This window comes from Carassius carassius, chromosome 33, assembly GCF_963082965.1.
Source record: "Carassius carassius chromosome 33, fCarCar2.1, whole genome shotgun sequence".
NCBI classification, from domain to species: Eukaryota; Metazoa; Chordata; class Actinopteri; order Cypriniformes; family Cyprinidae; genus Carassius; species Carassius carassius.
The window spans coordinates 11,805,104-11,829,395 of NC_081787.1; the positions used below are offsets into that span (position 1 = coordinate 11,805,104).

General features: G+C 37.6%; 2 protein-coding genes across 4 annotated transcripts; one reads left to right on the plus strand and one right to left on the minus strand.

The window, feature by feature from the left end:
* Positions 1 to 5,430, plus strand: LOC132113741 (neuronal acetylcholine receptor subunit non-alpha-2-like). Of its 3 annotated transcripts, XM_059521708.1 has the most exons (7): positions 1 to 381; positions 1,017 to 1,168; positions 2,159 to 2,203; positions 2,793 to 2,902; positions 2,989 to 3,502; positions 3,653 to 3,865; positions 5,002 to 5,430. In XM_059521708.1, the coding sequence occupies exons 1-7, from the start codon at positions 321 to 323 to the stop codon at positions 5,146 to 5,148; spliced, it is 1,242 nt and encodes a 413-aa protein (XP_059377691.1). In that variant the 5' UTR covers positions 1 to 320; the 3' UTR covers positions 5,149 to 5,430. The 3 variants fall into 3 exon arrangements, with proteins under 3 accessions (XP_059377691.1, XP_059377690.1, XP_059377689.1); XM_059521707.1 differs by having other exon boundaries at positions 2 to 381; positions 1,020 to 1,168; positions 2,989 to 3,865; XM_059521706.1 differs by having other exon boundaries at positions 4 to 381; positions 2,989 to 3,865.
* A 41-nt stretch (positions 5,431 to 5,471) lies between these two features.
* Positions 5,472 to 13,800, minus strand: itga6l (integrin, alpha 6, like). Its single transcript, XM_059521705.1, has 24 exons — positions 13,571 to 13,800; positions 13,186 to 13,310; positions 12,942 to 13,033; positions 12,564 to 12,801; positions 12,303 to 12,413; positions 11,735 to 11,951; positions 11,415 to 11,620; positions 11,240 to 11,331; positions 10,916 to 11,043; positions 10,615 to 10,704; positions 10,463 to 10,527; positions 10,109 to 10,260; positions 9,881 to 10,024; positions 9,682 to 9,797; positions 9,204 to 9,360; positions 8,619 to 8,702; positions 8,439 to 8,518; positions 8,181 to 8,255; positions 7,725 to 7,827; positions 7,258 to 7,434; positions 6,685 to 7,067; positions 6,016 to 6,120; positions 5,781 to 5,906; positions 5,472 to 5,635 (listed from the first exon to the last, which is right to left on the minus strand). The coding sequence occupies exons 1-21, from the start codon at positions 13,741 to 13,743 to the stop codon at positions 6,882 to 6,884; spliced, it is 2,811 nt and encodes a 936-aa protein (XP_059377688.1). The 5' UTR covers positions 13,744 to 13,800; the 3' UTR covers positions 5,472 to 5,635; positions 5,781 to 5,906; positions 6,016 to 6,120; positions 6,685 to 6,881.
* Between the last annotated feature and the right edge of the window lie 10,492 nt (positions 13,801 to 24,292).

A 24,292-nucleotide genomic window follows, 5' to 3' on the forward strand; every position in this document is an offset into this window, starting at 1 on the left:
TGAATAATTGTGCTGTTGGTTACCATGGCCAGTAACAGTTAGAATTGCACTATGGTCTTTTGGTGAAGCGATATGTTCATCTGCCCCTTTAAACTGGCACGCATGCGCTTCGCGTCTGCTATGCTGTGGGACCTGAGCGCGCGCCTGGGTGGATTCTCTCTGGGAGAGATCTACTCTCATCCTCTGCTTTTAACAACGTATTCCCTGCAAAATATCAACAAACTTTTATCGCTTGTCACGAAAAGTTGTTTTTTAAAGAGCAGTTGTGTTTAAACTCATTTTACGTAGTGCCAGGTCCATTTCAAATACTTTGTCTGAAAATGACGCTGGCAGTCATCGTTTTTTTTACTCTGTTTACCAGCATCATCGCAACCATGCCTGGTAAGTGCAAACCAATCATTATCTCTTCCGTAATAATATTTATGTTACAAACTTTTACGTTTTTGAGTCATAGACTATAATGCATTTGACTAAAGCATTGGAAATGTTGGTTATCTTATTATCTGAAATAAATTGAAGTCAAAGTAATTTATGTGATTTAAATGATTTATCCCCTTGGGTACCAAACATTTTTAATGAGTCGTTAATCAAAGTTTATTGGATCGTTGTGTCTGCAATATGTTTACAAATTTTATGAAGTCTTATCACTGATCGATATATTATTTATTTATTTAATTATTATTTACATAGATTTCTCCACCAAATTTGTTCGCTATGCGTTGCTGAATGTACTTATCCTCAGTTGAGGTCAGTAAACAATTAGCGAAGGACGCAGTGAGATTTCTGCTGACTGCTATGTCTATGAAGTGTCTGGTTTCTGTTTGTCCTTGTTTGTATGTCATTAGTGTACTCTATCCATATGATTCACTTTTATAACACAGGTATTTAGCATTTAATTAATAAAAGGTAACTTAATACCTACACAATTGAGAATGGTAGTTTAAGCAATTGTTGTAAGCTATAAGAAATAACATCAAGAATTTAAGAAGATGATAATAATGATGTGTGTGTTTTAGCAGTTAGAGAGTTTGTATCTCTGGCAGAAAGAGAAGATGTGCTGCTCAGGGATTTGTTTCAGGGGTACCAGCGCTGGGTCAGGCCTGTTCAGCATGCAAACCACTCTGTGAAGGTCCGCTTTGGCTTGAAGATATCTCAGCTAGTGGATGTGGTAAGACGGACATGAAGATTAGTCCTTTTTAAATCTAATTTGGAAGCCCAACTTTAATGGCCGTGGGTTCGTCTCTGTCCATGGTGCTGAAACATAACATATGTAGCTGTCCATGGTTTTGAATGCCATTGGCTTTTGAAGCCATTATATCTCTTCATATTAGGCATATATTAGGGGCATCTGAATCTATATATAGAAAATATTGCTTTACTCCGTCTTTTTCACTATTCTCCTGGTTTATTTTGCCTGGCTCTTTATCTGAAAGGATTTTGTTGTTCAGAAGACTCATATGATGGGAGGCTGAATTATTAACAGAGCAGAGATCCTGTGAGCTGTAGCATCTTTAACCATGTGCAACCTAAAAATTCCTTGGTGTACCATTTCTTTCTGTGATTACTTATGCAAACTGAATTGATAGGAATTCAGCATATTTTGATGAAATTGTATTTGCTCAGCAAATGCTGCAGGTATTAATTTCATCTCATGTGCTCAAGCATTGGACACACTAACATTCAGCACAGTAGTGATCCAAGCTGATTTGACCCTCAATGAGTAATAAAATAAAAAAATGATGATGTCAACTTACTGTTGTTTGATATTATTGATTTAAAACCTGCCTAAAGGCACAGGTGCCCAAGCATAATTCACAGTATTAGATAGCTTTAAAAGTGGTTATTCTGGACATTTATCAAAAGATATAGCCAATAATTTTGAGGGTTATGGAAAATAAGTAAGGACAGCTATTATTATGCAGCCTGAGTCACGCCTCTCAGCACTGCTCTTTCTCAAATATCTCATCATCTCAAGAAAAATAAAATACGCATGACCAGGCTTTTCCTAATGTGGTTATTTATTTGTTTGTTTGTCAGAATCCAACCACTAGAATTAACTCATAATTATTAGTTAAGACATATATTGAATCTCTCTCACACACATAAATTTTAGTCGTTTATGATATTATCTTTCTTTGTTCTCTTTTTATAAATTTAGGATGAGAAAAACCAACTCATGACCACGAATGTATGGCTGTGGCAGGTATTTAACCACAAATATCACTGTAAAAATGCTTCATCTGGGAAATTAAGAATGGGCTGTATGTGGTAACATCTAAATTTATTGTTTAATAATAATAATAATAATAATAATAATTGATTCTATTTTATTGTTTTTCAGTTTTTTTTAACCGTTTAAAATTGTGCATGGAGGAAAATAATAGAAAATGCACATGATAAATGCATTAATGCAGCAGGGCTATTTTTAAAAGTAGACCAAAACCATAAAAACCAAATAAACAAACCTCTTACTTTAAATTCAGTTTAACTAAAAAAAGGTAACTTACTTTATTTACATATTTTCTTGCTTACTACCTATACACTTATTTTACTAACTTTTTTTTCCTATTTATTTTATTTAAGATATTTACAAGGGCAACATTTCTCATTTTCATTTAGTTTAACAAAATGTATTAAAATAGCTAAAAATGAACTGAAAAAAAAAAATATAAAAATTATTTAGACTTTTTTTTTAACAACAAAAACTCAACTGAAGTATAATTGTATACAAAAACTGAAGAAATCAAACATTGTTGTCCAAATCAATAAAAAATTATAATCTGGGTTTGTAGGAATGGCTGGATTATAAACTGCGCTGGAACCCTGTGAATTATGGTGGTATCACCTCTATCAGAGTCCCTTCAGAGAGCATCTGGCTCCCAGACATTGTTTTATATGAGAAGTAAGTTTGTGTGGCAAAATCAGATATAACAATAATTTTTCATTTTGAAATATTATTAAATATATGTAATCCTGTGATCTTTTTAGTGCAGATGGACGTTTTGAAGGCTCCCTTATGACCAAAGCCATTGTGCGGTACAATGGCATGATCACTTGGACACCTCCTGCCAGCTACAAGTCCGCCTGCACCATGGATGTGACCTTCTTTCCTTTCGATCGGCAGAACTGCTCTATGAAGTTTGGCTCTTGGACATATGATGGAAACATGGTTGAGCTAGTGCTCATCAACCAGCAGGTGGACCGACGGGACTTCTTTGATAATGGAGAGTGGGAGATTCTTAGCGCCACTGGGGTCAGAGGCAGTCGACGAGATGGCCACCTCTCCTACCCCTACATTACATACTCATTCATCCTAAAACGCCTTCCTCTCTTCTACACACTCTTTCTCATTATTCCCTGCCTGGGCTTGTCCTTCCTAACAGTGCTGGTCTTCTATCTTCCCTCTGATGAAGGAGAAAAAGTCTCTCTCTCCACCTCCGTCCTGGTGTCCCTCACTGTCTTCCTTCTCGTCATCGAGGAGATCATCCCTTCTTCCTCCAAGGTTATCCCACTGATTGGAGAGTACTTGCTTTTTATCATGATCTTTGTCACTCTTTCCATCATCGTAACAGTTTTTGTGATCAACGTACACCACCGCTCTTCAGCTAATTACCATCCTATGTCTCCATGGGTGCGTTCTCTGTTTCTCCAGCGGCTGCCTCATTTGCTCTGCATGAGGGGAAACACAGACCGCTATCATTACCCAGATATGGAGCCTCAGAGCCCTGACCTCAAGCCCAGGAACAAGAAAGGGCCACCTGGCCCTGAAGGAGAAGGTCAAGCTCTGATTAATCTGCTGGAGCAGGCCACCAACTCAGTTCGCTACATCTCACGTCACATTAAGAAGGAACATTTTATTAGAGAGGTATGAGCTTTAAGAAGTCCTAAGATAAAGGTAAAGTTCCTAATGAATAACTGCATATATAAATAAAAATAGAACTATTTTCAGATATAAACTAAAATTGAAAGTCATTAAGTTTGAATGAAAATGTTTTTTATTCAGAAAATATGCATTAATTTGTGACATTTTCCACAGTATTTCCAAAGTAAGGAATACTTTACACAGTATTTACATAGTTGTATGGAACAACTTAAAAATTCTCTTAAAGCGATAGTTCATCCAAAAATGAAAACTAGTCCATGATTTACTCTCGCTCAGGGTATCCTAGGCGTAGCTGACATTCCTCTTTAAGACGAACACAATTGCAGTTATATTTTAAATTGTCCTGGCTCTTCCAAGCTGTATGGCAGTGAATGGTGCCCGTTTTAGAAGCCTAAAAATTGCATCCATCCATCATGAAAATACTTCACATGGCTCCGGGGTGTTAAAAAAGGCCTTCTGAAGTGAAACGATGCATTAGTGTAAGAAAAATATTGATTTAAAAATATTTATTAACTGTAATCTCCAGCTTCTGGTCGCTCAAGCAGCTGCGTTGACAAGGCGTTTAAGTGTAAGATGTAATCTTACACTTTGCGAGATAAAGGAGGCTGCAGTGCCGGTGGCACAAACTGCAGATGTAGTTCACGTGGTTTCCTTGTGCTGTAAATAAAACTTGGTTATTGCGAGACTACACTTTTCTCCCCTGAGCTTATGTTCTGCCTTCCTCTACACCTACGTCATACGCTCGAACGCCTTGTCGTGAACATGCCTGCTTAAGTGACCGAAAGCTGGAGATACAGTTTATAAATTAGTAAAAATCTATATTTTTCTTACACTAATGCATCGATTCATTTCAGAAGGCCTTTATTTACATTATTTATTTAAATCATGGACTGATTTTTTTTAATTTTTTTTGTGAACTATCCCTTTTTTTGTGTACAAGTGCAACAGAGCATAATACAAATGTACCTGTATTATGGTGAAAAGCAAAACATAATCATACAGAAATAAAAAGTTTTTTTTTAAGCACTAATGACTGTTTAGTTTTGACCATTATTTAATTTATGAAGATGCAGGTCATGATAGTTATGATGATAATGAACATTCTTTGCCTCTTCCAGGTAGTACAAGACTGGAAGTTTGTGGCTCAGGTGTTGGACAGGATTTTTCTCTGGGCATTCCTCACCGTCTCTGTGCTCGGCACCATCCTCATCTTTACACCTGCCCTCATGATGTTCCTGCGCACACCTCCACCTCCCTCTCCATGACAATTGAGTCATCACAGTCAAATCCATCACATCACAAAAGGGTATTTTACTGTACCTCCAACAATATTACAGACAATGCACATTACTGTATAAAAGTAGTGTTCTTTCACTGCGTTAAAAACTTATGATTTATAATTTATGATTAACATTATAAGATGACCAGCAATGTTAGTAAAATGTTATATGCACAGAGTAGCATCCTTTTTCCTTAGTGATTACAACATGCTGTTTAGAACTTTTTGTTTGTAGATAATTGAGTTATTCATTCTTAAATTTTTAATTTAAGACAACATAAACAATGTGTAAAAAAAAAGAAAGAAAGTTTTTTTTGACCTGTGCAGGAAAAAATAAAATCTCCACAAAATCAGAAAACAGTTTTGTCCATCTTCCTGAGGAGACTCAGCTCTGTTTGGTTGTCATGTTCCTGCCCCAATTCTTGTTATACGTTCTTTTCTTTTGCACAAATTCCACAATTCAAGCATTCAAACTGAGGAGCAAAAAACAAAACAACAACAACAACAAAAAAAGAAATTCAGCCAAAATTCACAGCAACACATGCAACTATCTAGCTCTTATCTTTCTTCTAGATCAAATATTAAAATTAGTTTAGGAGATGATGAGGGTCACATTACCTTCCATAACAGGTAAAGGAACAGAGCCAGTAACAGCAGTGCAGTCATTATGCTGAAAAAAATGACCCACCATGGGACTCGACTGAACAAAGCAGGCTTTATTTCACGAAAAACAGTTAGCTTCACCTATATTAGTCACAGAAACATCATTTCAGTTTATTTCATCTATACATTGCACTCTTTATCACTATACTACTAATATATCTAATAAAAAATGGTTTAAATGTGAGCTAACCTTAACTTTAGTATCAGATTGCTGCATCCTAATATTCTCCTGAGTCCCATTAAGGGTCAAAAATGCATCCAGTACAATATCCAAGTAGTTCAATGAACTATACTCCTATAAAAAAAAATAAAAAAAAATTATCTGTCATGTAAATGTTGAACGAATTTTCTTTTTTTAGGTTAACTATTCCTTTAATGCAAAAAAAAAAAAAAAATACATACATATATATATATTGACAGACCAATTAAAGTTATTTACAAATACATTAAATTTTCATAGTTATTTCTCTCTATACTGACTTGAGTAAAAAATATTTTTACTTTAACAAAATCAATTCAAACAAATCTCTTACAGTTATCTTTCAATAAATCTCTTACAGTTAACTTTCAATAACACTGCATATTGCTACCATAACCTTTAAATGATGAGGACTTTTGCTGCATTAATCAACACAGGTAAAAAAATATATATTTTGGCCGTGTAGACTAAATGACAGTAACTAAAGTCTTTAAATTGAAAATATCAAAACTTCTAGTAACCCCATCAGTATGAATTTTGCTTAATATAATCAGTTGGTTGGAAATTTCTACTAACTTTAATGAATTTTCATTAATATTTTAGTGAAATTAACTCAATTCATTAAGTCTTATAGTGCAGAGAAAAGTGCAGCAAGTGTACCTCAAGAAAAGTATTGTTCCATAAGCGTGCATGAAGAACAACGACAGTAGTGCTGTCCAGTGCCTCAAGAGGGCACTTTATATCCACACATCTCAAGTCATCAGCACATGTCTGGGTAGCAACATGAAAGGTAGAAAAAACATTTGCAAGAATGACAAACTTAAGCACCTTAAAACATTTGATATACACTAGTGTAACTACTGATAGTAGTGAAAAGAAAATAAAGTACTGGTCAATGAAATTGTATAAAATCGTTTGTTCTGTGAAATTACCAGGATTTGATACATTCTTTTGTTGCCCAAAAAGGGGATAAAATCTGATGCGGAAACAAGAGCCTTCAGGCCTGGTTCACGCTCTACTTCACGCCGTCCTCTGGATGACGCCTAAAGAGTGAACATAGGAAACATTAGTGACCTCTCCAACAATGCCAGAAGTCACACTGTGTCTGAGTCTTTTATCATAGATCATATTTATCATTTATCATAGATCATATACAGAGAGCTGCAAAGTAGAACCAGTGACAGCTGAAGTTAAATGATCATTATTTAACTTTATATCCCATGAAGGAACCACCTTGATAAATCGGAGTGGGTTGATGACCTCTGCTGGTGTGCAGTGAATAATATTTTTTCCTTGATCCTTGATCTGCACAAGGTACAGGAGCCGTTTTCCATCCTTTGTTGTTTTTGGCCACTGAATGTTCAGCACAACAGAACCGAAGGACTTAAGAGGCCGACCAAGGTTACTGATCTGACACAGAAGAACATTCGCACAAAATCAACAGGCTTCAATTGTACTGGACTCTCTATGCAAATAAAATATACTGACAACTGACAAATACTGTACATTCACAGACAGAGATGCACTACCTCTCTCTGTGAAAAGCTGCTGATTTATTTTGAGGCATAAATATGCTAATACACTTGCTACTATCGGCAATATATTATTATAATCATTTATTTGGTATGTCTTGTTAATTGTAATGAATAATAAAGCATAGTAATTAATTACTGTAGCTTTAAGGAGACTGAAACACCAACCCAGAACTCATATTGGACCGAAGAGCCAATATCATCTTCTGATTTCATTGCTTTCTCATCTTTTACTTCTCCTCCAAAGAATAATTGGGAAGGTTTAGCAAGACTACACAATTACAAATACAGAACAAAATACATCAGAAAAAAACAAGCATTCTCTTTTTAAGAGAACAGTAATATTTAAAATAATTTAAATCAAGAACAAGAACTTTCAAATAAAAAATGCGGAATTCACATGAATGATAAATTTTTATATTTTAAACATTTCTTATAATTCATATTGAAAACAATATTCATGGTTGATGAACAGAAAGTTCAAGAAAACAGCAGTTATTTGCAATATAAATGTTTTGTAGCATTATATAATGCTACTTTGACTATTTTTTTCTCCTTGGTAAATAGATAATTTCTTTAAAAAAATAAATTTATACTTTTTGTTTAACTATTAACAAGACTTACCCAACGATTTTCAGATGCAGTTCAAAGGCAATTTTTACTTCTGCAATGACTACTGGAATATCTTGAATGCTGATCCTATTGCCAAAAAAAAAATAAAAAAAAGGAAAAGAGAAAAAATCAAACATTTAAACTTCGAAACACATTTGCTTTGTAAACTGTTATTTATGCTATCAACCTTTATACGACTTCTATAAATGCATTATGTTGATTAAGTGTTAAACTAGAGGTAAGATATCATTACAGCTAGAATTGTCTTACGTTTTAAGGGACATAGTCACATTTGTGCTTGTTACTCTCAAGGAAAGCCTTTCTATGGCAAGTATCAGGAAGAATGAGACCTGGAAATGTTGAAAAGAACCTGAATTAGGAGGCTGACAAATTTGATTCTAGATTGAAAATAGGATTGATGTGTGAGTAAAATTTAATAATTCTTCATACCTCTGAATCTCTTTTAAAGGGATTTCCAAGCTGACAGTTGGCCTGTGTTTTATTTTCATTGGGGTTACACTGCACCTGTGTTTCCTGCACCGTGATAAAAACAAAAGGTATTTGAAAACACCACGTATATGCAAAATCGGAAACTGTGTGCACAAAAAACTTTGCTCAGTCATTATCGAGTAAAATCAACAAATTTATAAAAATATTGTTGGAGAAGTCTGCAAGGTGTGTGGGCAAAGTTTATTGATTTAGCATGCACCACTAGTTAGTAGTTATCTGATTCTGAACCTGTCTTTAGTTCATAGAGTTTCATTGAGGACAGTAGGGAATACTTTACACAGTTGTTAGGAACAACTTGATACTCCTCTTTAAATCCGTCATTCTATTTTAGTTAGCGTACATGTCTAGGCCTGAATATGACAGTCCTTCTATACAGATGCAATAAAGCCTGATACAAATGTGCCTGTATTATGGCAAAAAGCAAAACATAATCAGACTTTCTGATGCAAACCTGTCAAGAATTACACAGAAATGAAAGTGAAAAAGCTTAGATTTCTTTGGATTTCAGTAAAATGGGACACTCACACTACTCTTCTTCAGTTCGACTGATGAGAGGCGCAGAAATTCTGGAAACGTCACAGAAAGTTGACTCTGGTGTGCATCATCTCCACCTTTGTTGGTTACAGTGACCTCCAGGGCAATGTTCTCATCACCAGGAGAAATTACAGGAATATAATTTTCCCTTCAACACACAAAGATACGCCCCAATTCAGGAATGCCAAGGAAGTTTTTTTCTTTTAAAGCCTATATCACAAGATGGCCTAATGTGCAAACTGTATTGCGTAATTCCCACACAATACGATCATTACTTGATTACTGCCCCCGAGATATTAAAACTCAAAGGCCCAGATTTGTCAGTACTTGTTTTGCAGACACAGCTACAAAACCCTAGCTTTATTCAATCTTCATTCCAAATATCAAAGTGCTCTTTGAGCTGTAGAAAAACCTCAGTATATAGTTTAAGTCCTAAATCTTGCACAAGCCACATAGATAATGGTTTTACATGGCTAGAGGGTCACATTTGTCTTCCTGTTGGTCTTTGGTGCAGAAGCTATACTGGAGCTGCAGGTTACTTTTACAGATGTTGTCACTTCCACAGCCGGCATTTATAAAAGTGACCTGGGAGACAAAGCAAGCCATGTTTGAGACTGTTAAATATTAAAGCAATACAGCAAGGGAAATGGTTGATTTTTACAACTTACTTCTGCTTTGGTTGCATTTTCTTGCAGAGCGTTCAGAACTGGCTCTAAGCTAGGGAGGTTTCTGAATGTCTGTTTCGGATTGTTGGACGGCAAAGAAACAGACAGACTGATGGAAATGATGGTCAGCTTGTCCTGTATATCTCCCTAAAATACAATGAAATTTTTTGCATCATGAATTCTCACTTGTAATTCTTAAAAGCAGCAAATCGGAGTGTGAGTTGATAGTACCAGCAGCCTAAGCTTGGTCTGGATACACTCTCGTTTGCCCTGGACAGACAGTTCCTGGTCTCCCTGTGCAGCCTCAGAATTCACAAAGACCACTCGTGAAGGTAGACCCCTCTCTATCCGCACCGTATCAGCCTTTAGTGTGTACTTGATCCCTGAAGAAAGGGTTAGGGTTATCAGAAATGATTCAAATGCCACGAAGTTCCAAAACATTGGTCTTACAAGAAGGTATTTGCCAAGTTATATTATCACTTACCAAACACACCCATCTGGAATGACTCATAAAGATTGCTCTGGGACATTCATTATTGTTGTGATATTTAAGCATGTGGAATGAGGAACAAAAAACAGACTCACTCAGTTTGTGATTGTATGTAGTTGTCGGGGCTGTGTAAGTGAAGCAGGACTGAGCTGTAATATAGCTAAAAGATTTTCAAAATGCATTAAGCATAAAAGAAAAAAATGAAAAACAAAATAATTTAGATAGATAGATTTTGCTGTTATCTCACCATGAAGATCTCTTGCAGTCCTGGGCCTTGAAATCAATAGCATTTGGTGTTAATGTTAAGGTCTTTTCTAGGTTTACCACTGGTTTAGACCTTAAAAAAAATTATATTAAAATAGAAATAATTCAGTATTCTGAAATGTTCAGATCCTACAAAAAACAAACAAACATTTAATTCAAGTATTTTTATAATGTGGGGTGTGTCTGGTTACATGGTTAACCTATCTCTTCATATGAATGATATGATTGCAAAACACCTGATCAACATTTAATCTATGATGTTATGAAAGTAGGAAGCATCTAACCTGTAAACTTGCACAGTATCTGAAAGTGAACCCACAGCAAGGTCTGGATAGCCGTTATCATCTATATCCATGTTTCCAGCCAAAGAATAGCCAAATGATTTGATACCAGGGTGTCCAGCATCTAAAACCTATAAACAGAGACTGTTTCAACAGAGTCGCTTTGAAATGAGTTTCAAATGCCAAAGGGCATATAAGATCTCCATAAAGATTCATACTGGGATTAATAATATAATATATAATATATAAATTTAAAAAATAAATGGCCTCAGAATGTAATGAAAAACAAACAAAAAAAAGTTTATAATTGTGATTCCTTTTACAAACCTCTGGTTTTTTATGAAACCCTGCATCTGAACCATGATATATGTACACTCGACCCCTCCCTGCATCCTCATTAGGAGCACTCACTGCAAAATCTGTTCATTAGAAAAGATCATCTGTAAGATGCACTACAAGGCTGTCGCTCCAGACTGAGGTAAAAAATAACCTTTTATTCAACCTTGGTATCCATCTTGATTGATATCCCCAATATGTGCTACTGCTAGTCCAAACATGGAGTCCCTTTTCCCATACAGACATACTGGTTTGATTTGGTTCCAGCGTTGCCCTTTGGCTTGGTTGATGTAAACATACACAGCCCCTCCTACATCTTCCTCCATGCTTATGTTGGAGAACTCCGGTGCACCCACAACAAGATCATCCCACCTGAAGCATCGAAGACATTAATTCCCTGATACATAATCAAGCTTCACAATTTCACAAAATTTCACAATTACATTCTGTTCAGTCATTTTTGTAATTGGTTAAGTGAAGACTCACCCATCTGAGTTTATGTCAAGAACAGTGAGGTCATATCCGAAGGAGGAGGCCAAACCTGGGCCTTGAAGGATGTACGCCGCTTTCAAGTTCCTTATTTCTGCCTTTTCTTCCATTCTCAGCAGCAAAACCTCCCCGCTGTGGTTTGAGCGCGGAGCCCCAGCCACGACATTCAGCTCTCCTTTCTTCGTTAGGTTCATCCCAGTATCGACAACAAATCCTGACAGAGAACAAAAGAAAATCTGTTGATAAATAGATTATATTAGATTTAAAAGTATCATTGAATTTTTCCCTAGGGTCCACTTACACACATTAATACATTCAAAATGAGTAATTTTTTGCTGCTTAGTTTTAATAAATGTATTTTTTTGGAACTTCTAAAAGTTACAGTGTGTTTCCATTGTACACCTAAGTCCTCATAATTGTATATTTGCTGAAGCATTTCTAACTACTGCATCACACAACATGAAGCATCTATCTTTACAGTAATATACTATTTTAAATAGATCTGCATTCAAGACAGTTGTACTTTAGGTTGGCCTCTGGTACACAAGAGGCTGACCCTAATCACCTAAAAAGCTGCTGATGTCCACAGGAATAAGCTTGGGTTCACGCTGATTATGATCTCCTGTTTCATAGGTCTCTATAGAGAAGTCATCAACAGGCTCCATGTGCACAATGCCTTAAGTGTGGAACAGAGATTATAAATGATAGACTGTAATACTCAATATTTCATTCTTAAAAATGTACAATGAGTTCTGAAGAAATTACAAATAAATATAAGTTTTCCATTGTCAATAAAATACCTCCTTCCTATAAAGTTTTGCAGTACCTTTCCAGTCATATGCTCCTGGAGCTCCGTAGACAAGATATCTGTTGTCTTTGGAAAATGCTACAGAGACGCCTTGTTGACAGTAGCCAAACTTGTGCTTATCTGGTTCCCGATTCCTACAAATTGTTCTTGTGGACTCTCCATCCGTCATCAAGGTAAGGTCCTGTTCCAGGACAAAACATCTGCCCAATAAACGCTGGTTTTCAAAACTCCAATCCTGGTACCTGTGGGCACAAGTCTAGATAAAACAGAACACCAACTTTACACATAATGTCAGGAAAACATTAAGCTATCACATGTACAAAAATATAGAAATTTATAGTGTTTTCACAATGAATTAGAACCAGCTAAAATGAACAACTCAAGACATTTCTTTACCACTACTTTGCCTCCTGGTCCCTGACTTCGGACACGGACGCCCAGCCATTGTTTTTCTCTATAATCTTTTCCAGGATTGTTTGTGGAACGTTCTTTAGGATTAGAATAAGCTCTTTAAGATACTTAAACTTCTTGCATTATTAAAAAATAAAGAATTTACTTATTACCATATGCAGCACTTTTAACTGACTGTTAGAAAATTAGAAATATGCACTAAATTAATAATAAGTAAAGCACAACCAACCTTTTATATCAACTTGAATGCGTTCACAATCATTAGATTGTGTGAATTTACATCTGTACAGACCTCCAGATATATTGGCATTTTGACCAGGCAATGCTTTAGCACGAGGGGCTCCAATCAGCAATCTGAAGATGCAAGTGATGTCCTTTCATTATCATTTCATTATTTGTGTAGCAGATCATAATTTCATATTTTAACAATATTAATAAGTTATGTTATTATTAATGATTAAATTATGTTATTATACAGTGTTAAGGTTTGAACTGTTAGATATTTAATAGAAAATCTTAATGCAGTATTGCTACAGGTGCACAACAGTTTGTATCGGTCTTAAACATTTATAACTTAAAAATAAAAAAATAAACAACAACAACAGGTTTCTCACACGCGCTCCTCTGAAGGCTTGAGCTGATGATGCATGGCCATAGCAAACCCAAACAAAGTGTCAGCTTCGCCACTCTTCTTCATCACGTTCTGCGTGTCCAGGTTAAAAGAAGAAACCCGCTGTGGCTGAGGCATACACACGGTCAAAAGAAGAGCCCACTGACTGAACAACATGACGATGAAGCTGTCTGGAGCTGGATATGGTCTGAGAGGCTGTCACATAATCGAGTAGAAAAACTCTGACTGCAGGAGGGCGAGGCGATGAGGCACATTATATAAGCCTTGGCTGATTTATCACCTTAGGGTGGGGATTAGGCCTAAAGAGAATTAATGTTTACCCACAAAGGAAACCTGAACAAATGCCCTTTCATCCTCAATTATTGCCTGGCAGGCGTAGTCACGTTCAAGATAAGAATCAACGTGTTACAGCAGTGCAGTTTCAAACGAGAAAGATCAACACATGTACTTGGGATAGATAAACCTTTGTAGACGGTAGCATAATAAAGAGCCGTCGTTAAAAAAAAACAGTAATAATGTTGCAAACAGACATTTGTAAAACTTATATAGCTATCTACCTCGAAGCCAAATGAAATTGTGCTATTTATCTGAATCCAAATGAAAATCTGATTTTTCCCGGTCAGAGAAATAACACATTAGCCTTCACCAACAGATAGATGAAGAATATTGAAGAGTTCCGTTTATTTCAGGTTGAATGTACAGCCTTGGCCATATAAAAGCTATTGAATATTTACACAGGTGTTAGAAGTCAAATCCACAGTACAGTGAACACGTGTTGACTTTTGTGACTTCACGCGGTAGCTGGACATAGTTGTTATACTACATTAGGTATTTTTCTCACAATGGAAACTACCGTTATTAACAGTCTGTTAGCTTTTGAGCCAAATTCATAACTTGTGTGATTTAATTTCATTTATAGTGACATGAATAATACAAATGTGACAACTTGACTAGACTCAACTAGCTATTTAAAATCATCATACCATACCACTGCTAGAAAAAAAAGTTACAGAAAGTTTAATTTTGTAACAAATTCCATATGTGACAACTAGTGTGGTCTGCATGGCCATGGTTTTGAATCATCATATTGAGCAGCAGTACTTGTCTCTGCACATAGTGGGCATGGTTTGGAAACTTATTGTGCATCATTGTGGTTTTATCCCTGAGAGATATAAGGTCTCACGAGCTGTCTTCCTGATTATCAACAACATATAATAAAAAAAACCCTTAAGCTTGACTTTATCTTTTGCACAGCGTTTTAGAATTGATCAGATTGATACACTTCCACACAAAAACCAACACAGACCAGGTATTCCATTCAAAGAACAATACAACATGTTTATTTTTAAATGCAATATTTATTGTGTTGCAACTGCAATTTTACTTTAATCTCAAATTAACTTATAAGCATAAAACTATACTTGATTTAGTGCTTCCTAGAGATTACCTTTTTGAGTATTCCATAAAAGAACATGCATTTGATCACTTATTTTAACAGTGACAAAAATAACTATACATCCTGTGGAAATATTAAAATATGTTGCGTCAAGTGAGTTGTTTATTGAGAAACCCACTGAGGATGGTATAAGTCGGTAGATATGAGTGGTCATGGGTAATGTAAGCGAGGATGGTGGTAACAAGAAGAAAGGAGTGGTACAGAGAAACCACTTAAAATAACAGGTCTGCACAACACCTTATACACACACACATTTAAGCACAGATGCACTTCTGCACACATACATGCAAATAAAAACTCACACATTCACTCACACATGCAAATCTATTTCAACACTGCAGACTAAACACAAATACAAGTTGATGCATATATTGAATATATCTTTGATGCAGATAATACATTTAATGGTCCCAAGAGATACCAAATCTCTTATTAGTGTATTTTGGAGCCTAAACAAATGATATTCATACACAGATATAAGGATGAATTTTTAACAACTTTAACTAACATGACTGTTGTGATGCCTATTTCTCTAATATACATTACATTTAATAATGGCCTGCCTGAGAAACTCAGGACAGGCAAACAAACACTAGAAACCAACATGAGTGTTTCAGATAGCCACTCTGTTGGAGGCGGAGCCTAAGTCTAGACTGAATCTTATCCCTCCCACATATAATTATAAATAAAGTCTACCAGTCCACACTCTGGAGGCATATTGTGTAAGCATATGCAGGGTGGGGGGGGCAACTCTAAGAGAAAATCTATAATCTCTAAACTATACTGCAAGAGAATTGTATCCATTGGGAAATTACTGAAATAAGTTATTTATTTAGGGTTTGGGCAGTAAATGTTGCAGGTTATAAGGTGAGGAAATATTCTTACATTTACATTTTCATTTAATCATTTAGCAGACGCTTTTATCCAAACCGACTTACAAATGAGAACAATAGAAGCAGTCAGGTCAACAAGAGAACAATAACAGTATACAAGTGCCATGACAAGTCTCAGTTAGTCTAGTATAGAACGCATAGCCAGGTTTTTTTTTTTTTAAATGAAAAGACAAGAAAAGGAAAAGTGCTAGTATTAGTTGGTTAAGTTGTGTTGAAAAAGATGAGTCTTTAGATGTTTCTTGAAAATGATTAAGGCTCAGCCGTACGAATTGAGATAGGGAGGTCATTCCACCAGCTGGGCACAGTCCAGGAAAAGGTCCGTGAGAGTGATTTTGAACTTCTTTGGGATGGCACCACAAGGCGTCGTTCACTTGCAGAGCGCAAACTTCTGGAGGGCACATACGATTTAACAAGTGTTGGGGGTAATGCATAACAAGTAACGCGAGTTACGTAATCAGATTACTTTTTTCAAGTAACTAGTAAAGTAACGCATTACTTTTTAATTTACAAGAAAATATCTGAGTTACTTTTTCAAAAAAGTAATGCCAGTTACTTTGTATTCCCATTTTTTGACTGACAAGCCTCCTGTTCCCATATTGGGAGAAATCGGAAGTATGGAGGCGTTGTGTGCACTGTGTGAACATGATGTTACTGTAGTTCTAGACTAAATGTGAATGTGCATTAATTCATCCCACTCACAAAAAAACAAAACAAAACAGATTTAGTATTCATCAAAATTAATCAAAACAGTGAAATGCAAACTCAGAATATGACGCAAACCTGCAATAACTAAATATATTAAATAACACAAATGTATCTATTCCCATTTTATTAACAGTGTCTTTGCTGCTGACCTTTAATGATCCAGTTCAACCATACTAATAATTTAAAAATGACTTTAGATACACTAACAATTGTGCTTCATTGTTTTTTTTGTTGAAATTGTTGAACCTTCTTCTCCTGTGTTCTACTGTACAGACGTGAATTTACTTTTCCTTCAGCATGAGGTTTATTCATTACACTTTTTGGTGTGAAAGGGCTTTTACATTTGCTATAAATAGAACTTCTTATATTAAAAACAATCGAGCCTTGCTCATATTTAAAAAGTAACGTGAAAGTAACGCAAAAGTAATGTAACACATTACTTTCCATAAAAAGTAACTAAGTAACGTATTTAGTTACTTTTTTAGGGAGTAACGCAATATTGTAAGGCATTACTTTTAAAAGTAACTTTCCCCAACACTGGATTTAACCAGTGAGTTTAGGTATATTGGTGCCGTGCCAGTGGTCGTCTTGTAGGCAAGCATCAGTACCTTGAATTTGATGCGAGTTGCTACTGGTAGCCAGTGTAACCTGATGAGGAGAGGAGTAACGTGAGCTTTTTTTGGCTCATTGAAGACAACCCTTGCTGCTGCATTCTGTATTAATTGCAGAGGCTTGACAGTACATGCAGGAAGGCCCGCCAGGAGAGCAATACAATAGTCAAGTCTGGAGAGAACAAGAGCTTGGACATGAAGTTGGGTGGCTTGCTCTGACAGGAAGGGCCTAATCTTCCTAATGTTGTATAAGGCAAACCTGCAGGACCGGGTCGTTGTAGCAATGTGGTCTGTGAAGCTTAACTGATGATCCATCACAACTCCTAGGTTTCTGACTGTCCTTGAAGGAGTAATGGTTGATGAGCCCAGCTGTATAGAGAAGTTGTGATGAAGCAATGGGTTAGCTGCAATCACCAGGAGTTCTGTCTTTGTAAGGTTAAGCTGAAGGTGATGGTCATTCATCCAGCTAGAAATGTCACTCAGACAGGCTGAAATGCGAGCAGCTACCGTCGGGTTATCTGCTTGGAATGATAAGTAGAGTTGGGTGTCATCAGCGTAGCAGTGATAAGAAAAGCCATGCTTCTGAATGACAGATCCTAATGACGTCAAGTAGATGGAGAAGAGAAGTGGTCCAAGTACTGAGCCTTGAGGAACCCCAGTAGCAAGGTGTTGTGACTTAGAAACATCACCCCTCCAAGACACACTGAAGGATCTGTCAGAGAGGTAGCGGTTCCAGAGATGCCCATCTTTCTGAGGGTGGACAGGAGAATCTGGTGATTAACAGTGTCAAAAGCAGCAGACAGGTCCAGTAAGATGAGTACTGAGGATTTTGAAGCTGCTCTTGCTAGTCGCAGGGCTTCAGTAACTGAGAGCAGAGCAGTCTCAGTTGAGTGGCCACTTTTGAAGCCAGATTGGTTGCTGTTCCTGAGGTTGTTCTGTACAAGGAACATAGAAAGCTGGTTGAACACAGCTCACTCAAGTGTCTTTGCAATGAATGGAAGAAGGGATACCAGTCTGTAGTTTTCAGTGCTGGATTTAGAGATGGTTTCTTGAGCAGTGGGCTTACTCGAGCCTGCTTGAATGCTGAGGGAAATGTTCCAGAGTGAAGAGAGGAGTTGATAATGTGAGTAAGTGAAGGTATGACTGAAGAAGAGATTGCTTGAAGAAGGTGAGTGAGGATCGGATCAAGTGGACAAGTAGTAGGATGATTGGACAGGAGAAGTTTGGAAACGTCCATCTCTGAGAGTAGGGAGAAGGAGGAGAAAGAGTGTGCATCGGTCATTGTGAAGTTGTTCTTAGTTCATTATTTAGTGGAAGAAAACATTCCAAACAAATAAATTAAACAAATCTTAACATCAATAGCTTGCACAATGTAACATACTCAAGTATAATTTTGAAATAGAAAAAGAAAATGCAAAAAGCCTACTCTGCTCTGATTGGCCAGCTGACCCAGTGCATTGTGATTGGCTGAACATCGCAAGTACTCGTTGGAAATGTAATACCCCTTTTCATAAAATGTGTTGTTGTTCTGTTGTCAGTAAACTTAATTCCTAAATGTATCTACTTTCAGAGGGCCAAATAAAGTGCTTTTGTTTTCGCCTAGATACACACAGCATCTCCCTGACATGGCTGCTTCAATACTAACTGCAGTTACTGAAACCACGCCCTCTTTCTCTGTGTGAACATTTGGGTGGTATTACACAAATATTTCCACATTGTGACGTAGACATGTGGGGGCGTGTTTGAATGAGCCATTTTAGGGGGGTGTTGCAGAGGCTTAACTTTGATAAAGAATATCTCATTGTTTTTGAGACTTTAGTCTGTGCAACTTTACAGAACTTCTTTAAGCACCAAGAGCTTGTAACACTTCAAAGAGAAAGAAAATTTGAAATCGCATCATATGACCCCTTTAAGGCTATGGGGAAAATTTCATTATTCACCGTCAGAAACTATAATCGGTCCTGTTTCTGAATTCTAAATTAAAATAATAATAATTCATTACATTTATATAGCGCTTTTCTAGGCACTCAAAGCGCTTACATTGTCAGGGGGTATCTCCTCATCCACCACCAGTGTGCAGCATCCACCTGGATGATGCGACGGCAGCCATAGTGCGCCAGAACGCCCACCACACACCAGCTTACTGGTCGAGAGAAAACAGAGTGATGAAGCCAATCAGCAGATATGGGGATTGTTAGTAGGCCATGATGGTCAGAGGCCAATGGGCGAATTTAGCCAGGATGCCGAGGTCACACCTCTACTCTTTTCGAAAGACTTCCTGGGATTTTTAATGACCACAGAGAGTCAGGACCTCGGTTTAACGTCTCATCCGAAGGACGGTGCTTGTTGACAGTATAGTGTCCCCATCACTACACTGGGGCGCTAGGACCCACACAGACCACAGGGTGAGCACCCCCTGCTGGCCTCACTAGCACCTCTTCCTTCAGCAACCTAGTTTTCTCAGGAGGTCTCCCATCCATGTACTGACCAGGCTCAGCCCTGCTTAGCTTCAGTGGGAAACCGGTCTTGGGCTCCAGGGTGATATGGCTACCGGCATCCTTGTGTTTTGTATTTATCATAAATTTATACAAATAATAATGTGTGCCTAATTCCCTTATTGTTAAGTAGCCATATTTCAACCAGATAAATGTCTGATCCCTTTCCTTTCTGGTGGTTGTCACCTAAACCTACCACCAGCCCACATTAAGTTTTAGAACTATAATATGGCCAATATTAGTCAAAGTCAAAGTCTGCTTTATTTTCTCAATTCTTCCAGATGTACAGCACATACATACAGAGAATTGAAATTGTGTTACATTTACATTTATTCATTTAGCTGACGCTTTTATCCAAAGCAGCTTACAATTGTTATATATGTCAGAGGTTGCACGCCTCTGGAGCAACTAGAGGTTAAGTGTCTTGCTCAGGGACACACTGGCGTTTCACAGTGGATTCAAACCCGGGTCTCTCACACCACAGGCATGCGTCTTGTCCACTGCGCTAACACCACCCCAACTCTGTGTTTCTGTCTCAGACAGAATGGAAGCTTCACCCGGAGGTGGTGAAGCAGATTTGGAGAATATTTAGTCAGGTGGATCTGTTTGCGACTCAGATGACATCACACTGTCCCCTTTGGTTTTCTCTGACACGTCCGGCTCCACTGGGGCTGGATGCCATGGTGCAGACTTGGCAGAGGCTTCGTCTGTACACTTTTTCCCCGATCGCTCTGCTCCCAGGAGCTATGGACGTCATGGGAGTGGCCCCTGAGGGGGCACATCTCGTAGCTTTTGGTCTCTCAACTGAGGTTGCTGAGATCATCCTCCAATCCAACTCCCTCCATGAGAAAACTGTACACCTTGAGGTGGAAACCTTTCACCTCCTGATACGAAGACTGCCAGCTCAACCCAGTTATTTGGCCAGTTGGGACAGTTCTGGAGTTCCTGCAGGCCCTTCTCTCTGCAGGGTTGACCCACTCAACCCTGAGGGTCTACGTGGCGGCCATTACAGCCTACCACACCCCTCTTGGTGGCCATTCAGTGGGCAGACACCCTCTGGTTACATGTTTCCTCTACGGTGCACTGAGGCTGAGGCCTCCGGCCAGAAGAAGCTTATGCTAAGTGGTTGATCAGGATGCTATCCTAAAACCTTGAGTCCTATGATCTCCCCTCACCATTGGGAGTCAAGGCTCACTTGAACCGAAGTATGACAGCCTCCAAGGCCTTCTTGTCAGGTGTGTCTATACAGGATATCTGCAACGCAGCTGGATGGTCCACACCCCTCACATTCATCAGATTTTATGGTTTACATCTGCAAGACACTCACGGCTCTTCTTTCTCTTGCCTTAGCTCTGCTCCTTGTATACACACTAGGCAAGGACTTGCAAGTCTGGCGGCGTGGGCATTCTCGTTCCCGTAGCGTTTTCGGACGCAGCCCGAATTCCTGAAGGGGAACGTCCCAGGTTACGTATGTAACCATGGTTCCCCGAAGGGAACGAGACGCTGCGTCTCAAAGCCATACTTCCAGCATCCCTGCCAGAGTTCGCTTCATTCCTAGAAGCTGACGCTCGTTCCACCTCACGTGCTTTTACAAAAAAGAACATCCTGCCTAGTTTGACAGCACAAACTAATCAAAATGAGATTTAAATTGCTAAAAGTATAGTTTCTTCTTTAATAAAATCCTCCTCTAATCTGAGCACGTGACTGCCTTCTCACTAGGTTGTCTTGTCTAGAACCTCTAAAAATAGATGCATTACAAAAATAAGTATTTTCAAAGATAAATGCAATAATAATAATAATAATAATAATAATAAAAACACTACCAGACTGTTAACACATACTTCTCCTAAATACGAAACCCACAAGAACAAGAACTCCACCAAGCCCTAAAGTACATGCCAACCGACTGTATTGGGATGTATTGTGGCTCGTAATTAAGTCCAAATGTGCTTGGGGTAGTGTGAGTCCAATCACGAACAGGAGGGGACGATATAAAAATGGCATGAAAACAACTCCTTGCGTGTGCTTACCAGTTGAGTGTCGCGTCATTGCCGTGGGACCGCCCCTTGTTCCGGTAGCTCTTCCGCCCCGAGTTTCGGGATAGTTTGCGGCTGTTGGCGGCTCCAGAGCACATCTCATGTCTCTCTTGCAGTCCCGTGTCTCACGATGCTTTGAGTTTACGGCGTGAGCTTTTCGTGCCCCTCTTGCATTCCCGTGTCCTGTGTAGGCGTGGTGTGGATGGGCGACGGGTTTATGAGTTAAAGGAGGAATTAATGTTGGGTGACGTCTGGGGAGCAACGCGATCTGACGCTGCTGCTTGTTGATATTAAGAGTTCCGCGATCCCAAAACTGTTCTCCACACACGTGCATACAGTTTATGTGTTGGGTGGGCGTGTGACGCTCGCTCGTCCTCTAGTGTGTGTCATTGTGATCGCTGGGTATCTTCAACCTGACACTTTTACGGATTTTTGTTTATTGTACCATTATTTGTTTTCAGTATTTCTTTTTTATTTATATTTATTTTTTTCACTGTTTGTGCTGATGGATTTGATTGGTTTACTTTGAGTGTTTGACACTATCGTATTTAGTAATTTCGTTTTATTTGTGTTTTGTTTCTAAACTGTTGGTAGAAGGCCAGCGAGGGTAATAGCGTTGGCCCTGAGCCTTCATATCTTCATTATAGTATTTTTTGGGTTTACTAACTTAAATGTTATTGTGTATGGCTGGTGTGAGTGTGATTGTGGTATATTGAGACCTGTAGTAACGTGTTGCTCTCGTTACAGGAGCCGAGGCTTGAAGGCAGGCCACTAGTGGGCCCTTATGCGGTGGAGGGCGTGTCACCGAGTGCTGCGTGGTGATTTCTTGATGTTATTGCGGTGTGTGTGCTGATATTCGTACACGGGTTGAGAGTGATATAGAAGCTTTGTGCTTATTAAGGTCGTGTGTCTGCCATTAAGCCTCGGTGTCCTTTTATCTTGTGGTCTCTCCTTTTCTTATTGTGAATGTTGATAACCCAAATTTTGATACCTGTTTTAAAAAAAATCATTGTGCTTAAATAAATATTCCTGATTATTGGCATCCACGTCTCTAGCCTTTCCTGAAAGTTTTCGTTCCTGTGTGCCTGGTGTAAAATCTTAGATACAGAGTGTTAATGTTTTCCCTGGTAATCAGGGTGGCGTAGTCATGTTTAAGCTAGAGGTAGTGCCACGGTAATCGCTCCTCGTGTAGGCGAGGGAGCCCCGCTACACTAAGCACTGCTGGACAGAGCCTTTCTTCTGAAATGTATACACATGAAATGTTTCTAGATTTAGTATGAACACATAAAAGAATGGTATTATAAATACTTATGTCACAAAAGTTATTAAATTAAAGCAATGCATGTTTACCATTATTCACCTGTTTCACATGATCATGATCAGACTTTGAGATCTTTGATGCTAAAACTTTCTGACCTACAATCATTCAAAGGTTTAAAATAATTAAGGAATCAGGATATATTTTAGAAGTTCAAGTATTGTTTTAGAAATGCAAAAATATAAAAAACATTTTTTTTGCTTCAATTTACAAATAAATGACAACCACATAAAAGGATAATTTAATCACATAAATGGATAAATAAAATGTATAAGGATAAATAAAATATATAATTAATTCATTATAACACAAACATTGTTTTTGTTTTAGGACTGACAGTCATTGTGATCATTTTAATTAGAAATTTTACCTTTAATGATCAGATATGTTCCAATCTCGATAATAAGACACCTTTGATCCACAATAGTACACTCTTAATCTTACTGAATGATGCCTGAAATTGTCAGATTGGAGCTGCTACCCAATCTATTTCCCCTGCATTGATCATTTTTTTAATTCATTGTAAAATATGAGATCTTGCAATTTATAAAATGATGATATGACACAAGGTTGTTGTTATTTTAGGTTCAAAACATCACAATCATGTTTGGTGCAAAATAATGAAATACAATTTACATTAAAATAATACTTTAAAATCATAAGAATGGGCTCACCTTACCCCAGGGCCTTTGGCTCAATTTACCCAGCTCCTACCAATTTAACAAACTTGTATCATCCAGCAGTTTAGAGCAAACCACATCATGCTAACATACTATAACCTCTTAAAGCACAAACAAATGTGATATAATATAATATATATATAAATAATTACTTGTCTGTAATTGTTCAAAATAAACGTTAGTCCTTGAACGTATAAAAATAACTTTGAACAGTAAAAACACAGTTTTTTTTTTAACCTAAATGTAGTTACCAAGCATTCCATGTGCCCCTCTCCATCACAGGGTGAGTAAAATGCTTAAATCTACAAATATGTGTGGTCATATCACAAATTTTGTTTAAGTTTGTCTAGAAACAAGGGCTGGCTCAACTTCGTTGGATGCAGGGTTGCCAAATCTGCCTTTTTTCTTTTTTTTTTCTTCACGATTTTGTTCTGAATTTAAACTGTTGCAGCAGGTTGATTTTCTCCCCTGGGTCAAAGGTTTGATATATTTTATAAATTACATTTGACTG

Bases quoted from the DNA above. Each gene is read 5' to 3' on its own strand.
- LOC132113741 (XM_059521706.1), top strand. From the start codon at position 321: ATGACGCTGGCAGTCATCGTTTTTTTTACTCTGTTTACCAGCATCATC. The intron at 382-1,016 runs GTAAGTGCAAAC...TGTGTGTTTTAG, and splicing joins CATCATCGCAACCATGCCTG to CAGTTAGAGAGTTTGTATCT. The intron at 2,204-2,792 runs GTATTTAACCAC...CTGGGTTTGTAG, and splicing joins CGAATGTATGGCTGTGGCAG to GAATGGCTGGATTATAAACT.
- itga6l (XM_059521705.1), bottom strand. From the start codon at position 13,743: ATGTTGTTCAGTCAGTGGGCTCTTCTTTTGACCGTGTGTATGCCTCAG. The intron at 10,025-10,108 runs GTACTATCAACT...ATTGTATTTTAG, and splicing joins AGACCAAGCTTAGGCTGCTG to GGAGATATACAGGACAAGCT. The intron at 7,435-7,724 runs GTTGGTGTTTCA...CTTCTGTGTCAG, and splicing joins CGGTCCAATATGAGTTCTGG to ATCAGTAACCTTGGTCGGCC.